The following is a 10,224-nucleotide window of genomic DNA, read 5'->3' on the forward strand; positions in this document are numbered from 1 at the left end:
GTGATTAATAAAGGCACCGGTATGTAAAGATTTTTTTAGAAAGAAACAGTCATTATAATAATATGATCTTTAACTTCGTTATAAAACATCGTTGCAGACCATCATGTTGGATGATCAGAGTTCTCACAGTTATTTTCTTCTGTACAGAAGTCCCAAAGCACGTGTTTTTTTTTTCTTTTTTTTATGGCTCGTGGGGTGGGACTAAGCCCCTTGTACTGCGGCCACTTCTGGCCTATTGTACCAGCCCCAGATGATGGATGAGGGTGATTGTGGAGCAATTGGTGGAATGAAGATTGGCAGGGGAAACCGAAGTACTCGGACAAAACCTGGCCAAGCGTCACTTTGTCCACCACAAATCCCACTTGACCAGACCCGGGATCGAACCCGGGCCGCCGCGGTGGGAAGCCAGCGACTAAGCTTGAGCTATGGCGCGTATGTCACACTTTATACAACAACATTTTTTAATGAAATATAAATGCTTTTGTTGTACATCGTTAACATGATACTGTTTATGTAATAACGCATAAAACGACGTCAGCTTTTGATTGGGACTTCTATGACGTTACAGTAGAAGACATAATTTCCTCGTACATTAGGAAAGCTGTCTTCAAGCAACAATTTACCGTCGCCACATTTTTTTTTTCAGTTAAAAACTACTGCCTTTGTTGCATTCATTGTTGGACCTGATTAACGTGAATGAAGATAGTGAGGGTCTAGAGCCGTTGATGTAGGTTCTGAAAGATTTGTAGTGTGGAATAAGAAAATAAAACCCGCTGGAACGAAACTTTAACAGAGGATGAATTGTACCGTACAACTAACCAGTTTGATGGATTTTTAGTGCCCGGGCTTTTGGACCTGGCCGTTCTCAACAAAATGCACTGTGACTCTAGTCGCATTCGGTAACTGAGTTAAGGATTGTACGGTATTGTTGGATCATAATAGGGCCTTTGTTATAGTGTGAGAAGCCGGCATAGCTCAGTCGGTACAGCGATATAAGGCTGTGGGCTGGGCAGTCGGAGTTAAGATTTCCCAGCAAGAGTAAAAAGATTATTCTCCTCTCCACAGTGTCCAGACCGGATATGGGTCCTGCCCAAAGTGTATCGGAGGCCTTATCCCTGGGGTTAAAGCGTCAGAGACGTGAAGCTGATCACTCACCTCCATATAGTACCGAGATCAGATGTTGGAGCTATACATTCACTCCTCATATTCCTTCATGGTGTGGTGCGTAGTTGCATAATTAAATACAGAGATAGCTTAACTTTACGTTAGTTACAGTGCGTCACCCTTGATCCTTTCCTTCCATAATACACTACCTCGATACTTCTTTCCGTACTTCTCACACACAACCCAAAGGCTAGGTCTGAAAGCAGAGCCTTTAGTCGTTCCTATTAATTTAACGGTTTTCACAGTTTCTAAGAAATGTCAGTAGGACGTACTCGTAAAAGTAAAGTAAATTATCAATGTGCTCAATTAATTAATCACTACACCATGAGAACGTTTGGGCGAGTGAATCTATGCATTCAAAGCACGTATATATCATGATTTATTCTAATAAATAAAATCAACAACTTGGTTATATGAGTTCTAAAATATTCTGTGAGAGAGGGTAGATTCGTGAATGGTGATACAGAATTACAAGTGTGATACGTTCGGAGTATTTCTAGAATTTTACGGTGTGTAATGTGTTTGTTGTTCTGCCCGTCTGTATGCGACAAATGGATATCAACACAAATTCGCATCTTCGTTTCTTTGAAAATCAGTTCACCCGCAGAGAATCGCATGTTGTTCCATTCTGGAAATAAAAAGAAAATTATTTATTAGCATCGTAAGTTCTGAGGTAAAATCGCAAAAACTGTAATTATGTCATTTAATTCTGATACGGAAGGACAAACAAACGTCTGCTCAGTGCTGATGTTCTGCAAGCGACTGACTGATATAATAAAAATGTAAAAGTTTACTAATTAAATAGGTTTCCTGTTAGTAAGATTTAAAAGTTCGTGACATTGGTATATACAATTATACATGTATATACAATTACTGACTTTCTAGGCCGATCACAGTACCCTTGCGGTGTAAGTCATGAACTGCCTTCGCCCTCAAACACTGGGGTCAGGGGTTTGAATTCCACTCGAGACATGGATATTTACGTTTATTCTATGTTTGTGATATCCTATGCAGGTAGTAGCCTTGCGACTGGCTGATACCCCGTCAAAGGAGTCGTGTCGACTGTCTTTAAGGCTAAGAAACTGAAGGGAAACGAAGGGTTTCACGGATGCCCTGTGCTCCAAGTGGGAGAACAGGAAATATGGAAGAACGAATTGACTTTTTGGACATTATTCATCGTCCTGTTTTTTATTTAAAACGTTTCGGAGACGGGGCTCTGCGTCCGTGCCTCAGGTAAAAAGCCTACTCAGTTGGGCCCAGTCGATAGAGCTTGTCCCCTCCGGCTGTATCGATTGGGCACAACTGAGAAGGCTTCTTCCCTGTGATAGCTGTTACCAGCTTTCGCAGGATTATGGTAACAAGATTACAATAATTACATTCAACTACTTGAGGATCTAGAGAAGCTGCGGGGGAACCCCATTCATTAAGTGGATAGAAATTGAAAGTACTCTCATTTGCTTAGGGCAAGAGATAATGATTCTCCTGTAATAGAAATTCCCTACTGTTGTGGAACTCGAAGGTTAATCACGCCAATGGACCCTGTAGCCAGTTCAGTCCAGTCCTCTATTATCACTCTCTACGTCTTTCAGATTAGTTTTACCATCTAAATATTCTGTCTAACTTTTGACTTACAATCCGGTTTTCCGACTAAATTGTTGTAGACCTGCGCACCTTTGCCTTCTAGATTTACTCATTCTAACACTGGACAATGACAGATTATCGAAATTTGCAGTTCTCTGGGGGCACACGGTAGCATAGTTGGTTGACGCACTGTGCTAAAAGTCAAAAGGTCCCGGGTTCGAGTTCAAATGAGGTGAATGTTTTCAATTTACCTAATTCTTCCAGCCGCACGATGGCCCTGGTGTCGACTCTAACAGAAATGAGTACTAGGAATCTTCCGGGGAAGGGGGGAAGGGCGGTCGGCGCGTAAGGCTGACAACCATACTGCCATCTGTGAGCCGATTCTCTAGAGAAAATGTGAGAGTCTCGACGTCTCACATCCCGATAGGCCTGCACGGCCTATCACAGGGATAGCTTTATCTTGCAGTTCGTTACAGAACAGAGCGCTCTGACCGTTCAAGCAATAGCCTTGAAATCGAAACGGTTTGTGCCTACTCAGTAGCGGGTAGAAGCAGAAGGAGGAGGAGGTGAGAAGAGGAGGGTCACCAGAAACGCAGGCGCACTTCTTGGGGAAGAGCAGTCTCCACCAGATGGCAAACCCATCTCAGAAGAAATTGATGCTCACACTTGTAATGGAAGATGACCTTACTGCAACAGCAGGCTGTGATGAGTTTGTGCTCTCGACACGAGTTGGCGTGGAGGAAAGAGCAGTCTGCGTAATTACACTGGTAGGGCAGTTCTGAAAGCGCAAGAAAAAATAATGTTATAGTTCACTCCGGCTGTTGCTTCTTGGAGGTCTAAAGCAAACAGTCTGTTCTGATAATACATTAGTTTACCTGTCTTCATAACTATCGAGATGAAAAGCGTCCGATTCAGTGTTCACCCCGCCATAATGCTTTCCATACCAACTTCTGAGGTTGCAACGTCAACAGCAAGACCACTGTAAGGTCTTGAAAGTTCGTGTGGCGATATATGATCATACTAACGCTGTCACCTTGTGATTAACTAGTTTGTTCCCTCAACCTAAAGGACATCTGAGGGGGCCTAGGAGGGAAGAATAACAGAAGACAGCAGAGAATTGTATAATAAGGAGTTTCATAATTTGTATTGCACCAGATATTATTATGGTGATTAAATCAAAGAGTATAATATGGTCGGAACATTTAGCACACATTGGAGCTGTGAGAAATTCGTACGTCATTTACGTTGGAAAACCTAATGGGAGATACTGCTTTGGAGCTGTAGGCATTGGTGGAAGGATATTATTGAAATGCATCTTAATGAAATCTGGCGTTAGTTGGATTCAACTGGATCATGATACGCTCCACTAGCAGGCTCGTCTGAACATGGTAATGAACAATCGGGTTCAATTTAAATTTAGGAAATGCCTTCACCACCTGACCGATTATCGGCTCCATACGAACTCTACTCCATGAAGTTGTCTGGTTGGTCAGTTACATGGTTTGCTTATTAGTGTAATTTAAGAACGCTCTCGCGTGTTGTAACAGCCTACAGTATAATCTGTGGAACTTAGAGGTACGTGCTACTAGTTTTAATTTGTTTTCACCTTACTAAGAAATACGAGAATATCTCAGTCGGTATAGCGACGGACTACGGGCTAGACGGGTGGGTTTCGATTTCCAGGATGGGGAAAAAATCCTACTCCGCAGCGCCCAGACCTACTCTGTGTCCCACCCAGCATCCTATACAATGGATACCAGGGGCTTTTCCCCCGGGGGGTAAAGCGGTCGTGGCGTGAAGCTGACGACTCAACATCTAGTGAAGACGTCAAAAATAGTGAAGCTATACATCCACTCCCCCATATGTATTCGTGGCGTAGTGCTTAATTACTTATTTGGTTAAATACAGGGACAACTTTACCTTTTACTAAGAAATGCGTGTATGTAACAAATCGCATTTTAGGGCTCTCATAAAAAGTTACCGTAGGGTCTGAGGCAGCAACACGCGTCGTGCAGAAGCTTGTCACTGCAGTAGCTGAAGACAGAGGAGTCGCAGAGCGGGCAGTCATAACGCCTGCGTTCCGCTGCAAAATAGGACACGATGACGAGTTAACATTTCAGTTTTGTTCAACTGATAAACACAAGATCTAAACGCGTATTCGATATGACTGTGTGTTCCAACTGCTGCCTTCCTTGCTAGTTTGCATTGTTTAAACGCTTTTGTCACCGTGGAAACTGACTCAAGCAGTAATGCGAGGTGGCTTGTGTTCAGCAAGTGCTTGTTCCAATCTCGGCAGGTATACCGACTATCCCGAATGAGGTTTTTTATGGTTTTTATCAGCTCATTCATGCCAATCGCAGAATAGTACCTCAGACCTCTTCCTTCTAAAACCTGTTAAAACCATTATATGCCAATGAACCTGTCATTCGACCCTATGTAGTCTGAAATACCGATAACACAATTAATAAACCATAAATAAATTCATTGTACTAGTATTATTTTTTCTTATTTCTAGGTTCTTTAACAACACTGTTTCAACTGCGGTGGTTATACTAGTATAACATCACTTGATGTGGGAAGTTGGCAAGGTCATGGAAGAATGCGATCGTGGCCTGTTCCGAGGTACTATCCCAGCATTCACATGGACAGACTGATGAAAGCCAAGAGAAACACTGGCGAAGATAACCGGTGTCCAGGTAAGTGGTAACATTCATTTACTATGGCTATGAGCTACACTTATTATTGACAAACAAAAGTTTTATTCGTTGACAGTAGTGAGATATACTGAGTGAGTGAGTGCATGTACGAGTATTAACATTTGCCTTATGTTGTGCGATGAACCCAGAGAAATGTGACATACGTTCAGTTTGATTTACATATAATGTAGGGTTAGACCACCTCTGTGGTCTAGTGGACAGAGTTCCTGCCTACAGATCCAGAGGTCCGGGGTTCGTTGCCCTGAAAGCGTAATAACTAATTGTAGTGACGACTAGTGAAGATCCAATAAACCGATTCACCAATCCAACCCCACGTCTTAGTCACACATGCACGTGACAACATGCTGTTGGACCACCTTTTGCCTTCAATACATCCGAAGTCTTCCTTGGAATGGACTCGTACAAGTTTCGAACAGTCTAGCAGAATTTTATACTGTTCTTCTTGAAGGACGTCTTCAGGTTACTTTAGAGATGTTGGAGGTGGGAATCTGTTCCTCACTCTTGTCTCCAAAACTGACCACGTTCAGTGATGTTGAAATCTGGTGATTGTGTTGGCCAGGGAAGATGCTGAAGTTCACTTTCATGCTCTTCAAACAATGACTGAGCAGTTACATCTGTGTGAATGTGGCACTGACGTCACAGAAAACTGCATCGTTGTTCGGAAATGGAATCTGGATCATTGGAATGCACCTGATTACCCAACCTGTCCTCCTGCTGTACTCCCTTACAGTAATTTGGCCATGAAGGGTAATAATGGGACCAACAGAATACTGTACCACAGAACTCTTTCCGTGCTTCACTGTTGGAACCAGGCATTCCGGACTGTGGGCTTCCTTGGGTGTTGCCGAAACGTAAACTCTTCCTGATGTAGGGAACAGCGCGAAGGACGACTCATCTGACCATATCACGCTCGCGTTTCCAGTTGTCTAATGTCCAGGTTTTATGGTCGTGCCCCCATCGTTTATGCATATGAGCATTACTTTCAGTAATCAGAGGTTTAGCAGTTGCAGCCCTACCGTGGATTTTGGACTTGTAAAGCTCACGTTAGATAGTTTTTGTGGAAATAAGGTCTTATCCTCTGTGCACACTTCGTGTAGAGAACATGCAAAACATTAAGATCCGCTGTACGTTGACACAGAACGAGGCATGAAGTAACCACAAGTTAACACGGAAAGGAACAAACAGGTTATGCATAGGCACGGAGCCAAGCGACCGCCAGAGTTCAGCGTCCTACCCCGCCCCCGAATAGCTGTTCTTACAAAGATTTGCAGCACCGCGACAACTCGGTTAAGTACGTGATGCTACACCTTGCCAGCTCCAAAGAGATTAAAAGATGTACTCCATATTCTTTCTTCGTGATACTCGTCTTTAGTGTTCGTTTATTGCAGATTGAAATCCGCTACTACAAAGCTAAATTATGTTGCATAGACCTATCCGTCTGTGACTCTACAGCCCTTTTGTTGGACCTTGGCCGCTTTTTCGGTTTCTTAATTCCATACACAGTCGTTAGGACACCTTAGACGGGGGATCAGCCCGTCGCAAGGCAGCTACCTACACACAAAACAATACAAACACAGAATAAACGCACAGACATCAATACCTTGAGTGGGATATCGAACCCAAGATCCCAGCGTTCGAGCGAGCGAAGACAGTTCATGCCTTAGACCGTACGGCCACTGTAATCGGCATTGCATAGACCTACAATACGGAATTATTTTGCCATGTATTTCTTTTCACACAACAGCGGGAATATTTTCAACTAAGAGTTTTAGATCTCAATTACGAACTAAATGAAATATATTTCATATTAAGCTGATAGTCACTCATCTAGTCAAGAAATTTCGTATCGTTTACTAAAATCAAACTTGCATTATCATTTTCACGAGAATTATTCGCACGTTCCTCTTGTAAGCCAGACGAATAGAGTCCACACCCTCGTATCTTATTTTTTTAAAAATCATTTGAACACCATCCTTCAATCTACACCCACGCTTTCAGAGTGGTTACTTTCTTTAGTAACCACTCGGTATGAGACATCATATATATGAGATCGTAGAAAACTGATTTATTTACTTTCATAAAAACAGGTAGCCTCACACGTTGCAATATATGATATGCTAATATTAATAAACACATGGAGTACTTACATGTTAATGAAGCAGTGGTTCGAGGTTCGGCAGAGACAACACAGATGGCGAACAAAGACACGCTTAGAAATAATACAGTGGTGCTTGGATGTCGAGTCATGATCAGTATACCAAAAACACTGTAAGCATAGATCTGTTACAGTTTTTGCAGAGCGTGTGAACTTCAATGTAGAAGTGGAGATGGTTCAGGAGAGACTGCCTGGTCATGTCTTCTAAGTCCGTTCTACGCAGGCAGTCCTGTTTAGCTCAAAGACATATTCACGTTGCATGTTGACGGGTCTGCGTGTGTGTGTATACGTGTATAACAGTGCTCGGCCGGACTGTTTTTCACTTCCATAGTCGCCTTAATCATCTGCAATTTACACCTCGCAAGATACATTTTTCTGTAACCTCTTTTTCGAGATAATTCGTTTCCAAAAAATAACACGTAACTCTGATGACATAGGCCTTGATGTGGCATTAGTTTTGTATCACTGAAGATACGGTATAATGATGCTTTATAGACTGAACACGGAGCTTACGAAAACTTCGGTTATTTAGCTACGCTGTTTTAACTATTTGGGTTATGTAGCGTAGAATGGTCGGATGGCTATGTTAAATTGTAAAGAATGTGGCCTAAGAACTGCCCCATCGTTTCCCTGTATGGAATGAAGCATTGCATCAGAATACCTGTCAGAATTGCCAGTCTCCAGATCGAAATTCGAACCGAAGATCCACCTCATACGAATCAAGTGTTTAAGGCCGCGCCATATCTCAAGCGTTTAGTCGCTGGCTTCCCATCGCGGCGGCCCGGGTTCGATCCCGGGTCTGGTCAAGTGGGATTTGTGGTGGACAAAGTGGCGCTGGGGCAGGTTTTCTCCGAGTACTTCGGTTTCCCCTGCCAATCTTCATTCCACCAATTGCTCCACAATCACACTCACCTGTCTTCTGGGCCTGGTACAACAGGCCAGAAGTGGCCGCAGTACAAGGGACGTAATCCCACCCCACTAGCAACAAAAGAAATCAAGTGTTTAACGTATGAATATATTTGGTGATTGTCAGAATTCTGGATATTTCTAGAATTATGTTGGACTAGAAACAGGCCGCTTGTACGCCTCCTATGATACATTTGCGCTGGTTTGTTTTCATAACCAAAGCAGGCTATGAACAATGTTTTTCTACTCCAAAATTCATGTGAATAGTACTTAAAAGTTTCTTTCGCACTTCCAAGAAACCGCTAAGCATCTTCGTTGTTTATGTCATTCTGTTAATGACGTTTAAAGAAATGGTTGTTCATATGTAGGATGTGAGGTTCTTACAGCAGTGATTATATATTTATAACACTGTGTAGCCCATTGAAAGTCAACCGACGTTTCGAAGGCACATATTGCTGTTCATAACTTCTGTAGCTGCCCTTCATATGTGTAGACTATCTGCATTATCCGCAACCTGAGGACGCGCCATGCCATGGTGACAAGAGACCCAGTTAACATGGTACTTGCTGTAACAATTTCTGTATATACTGTAGCATGTAGACTCGTTGCTAAGCTGTGACTCTGTAAACAGCGACCGTTTCTGGGCAACGGCTCGGTAAACACGTTCCCGTTGCTAGGCAGCAGATTCTTAATAATGCAACGGTTGGACGAAACAATAGAATTGTTTTCTGTGTGGTCCGTGCCGAGATGTTATACACAAGGGACAAAGTTAGTTGTTAGTTCACCCGTGTCGAGGCGGGGTCGAATACCTCCACCGTTACCCTGCGAGTCGTAGGAGACAGTAAAATATGGTCTCGAGTCCCAACAGACTCGAACCCGAAAAAGACCGCGCTAGCAAGGGCCAGCAGCATGTGCGAAAGACAGAACCGTCCTCTCGTCAGAGAGGGCGTCCCACAAAAATAAGACCGTAACCGTCAAATAGTAGTAATTAATACGTATCTGGTCATGAGCCCCATTACTGACTGACTGACCGTCAATCGCAATGTAACTTTGACTGTGAGTTATTAGTTGAGTTCTGCACGGGAGGCTGTGAAGAGTGGACCTGAGCGCGTGAAGCTTAAGAATCTCCACAGTTAGAAGCCGCTGTCAGGGAACGGCTGGTGAAGATACAGCAAGCTGGATGCTGTGGTGATATGTAAATTTTGGAGATTAGCGGTGGCGCTGTAATTGCCTATAGTTCGAGTCGTGTGTATAAGTGTTCAATAAATTTATTCTCCCATACAAACCCCATCTATAGTCACACATACTACGTGATATACATATACATCGGAAAACACAATAAGTCCACAATTCACTTATCACCACAGCATCCAGCCTGCTGTATCTTCACCAGCCGTTCCTTGGTAGCGGCTTCTAAACGTATATATATTAAAGCTAAAGCCACACCTGTAACAGGCCGGGGAGGCCCATAGGGTTCTGATACGTCGAAGCTCCCACATTTTCTAGGCAGTCGGCTCACAGACGCGGTGAGGTTGTCAGCCTTACGCACCGTCCGCCCTTTACCCCCAGGAAGTTTCCTGGTATTCATTTCTGTTATTGGTTAAGTCGACCCCAGGGCCACAGCGCGTCTGGAAGGTTTAGGTAACTGAAAAATCCAATGACATCGCGAATCGAACCCGCGACCTTAACAGTGAAACACCT

At 43.3% G+C, this 10,224-nt stretch overlaps 2 protein-coding genes across 2 annotated transcripts in view; one reads left to right on the forward strand and one right to left on the reverse strand.

The window, feature by feature from the left end:
- Window positions 1–439: 439 nt before the first annotated feature.
- LOC111874825 lies at window positions 440–8,124 on the reverse strand. The gene is made up of 4 exons (XM_023870656.2): window positions 7,610–8,124; window positions 4,727–4,828; window positions 3,410–3,523; window positions 440–1,792 (listed from the first exon to the last, which is right to left on the reverse strand). Coding segments are annotated over exons 1-4 (318 nt in total). The 5' UTR covers window positions 7,710–8,124; the 3' UTR covers window positions 440–1,790.
- The window catches only part of LOC111874824, a 65,358-nt gene continuing 60,483 nt past the window's right edge, over window positions 5,350–10,224 (forward strand). The window contains exon 1 of the mRNA XM_023870654.2: window positions 5,350–5,441. The gene's annotated coding sequence lies outside the window, so the exon portion shown is untranslated. The remainder of the gene's footprint in view (window positions 5,442–10,224) is intronic.

The sequence above is a fragment of the Cryptotermes secundus genome, unplaced genomic scaffold (genome assembly GCF_002891405.2).
Source record: "Cryptotermes secundus unplaced genomic scaffold, Csec_1.0 scaffold27, whole genome shotgun sequence".
Taxonomy (NCBI): Eukaryota; Metazoa; Arthropoda; class Insecta; order Blattodea; family Kalotermitidae; genus Cryptotermes; species Cryptotermes secundus.

Bases quoted from the DNA above. Each gene is read 5' to 3' on its own strand.
- LOC111874825 (XM_023870656.2), bottom strand. From the start codon at position 7,709: ATGACTCGACATCCAAGCACCACTGTATTATTTCTAAGCGTGTCTTTG. The intron at 4,829-7,609 runs GTAAGTACTCCA...CCTATTTTGCAG, and splicing joins AACCACTGCTTCATTAACAT to CGGAACGCAGGCGTTATGAC. The intron at 3,524-4,726 runs GTAACTTTTTAT...TTGCGCTTTCAG, and splicing joins TTGCTGCCTCAGACCCTACG to AACTGCCCTACCAGTGTAAT.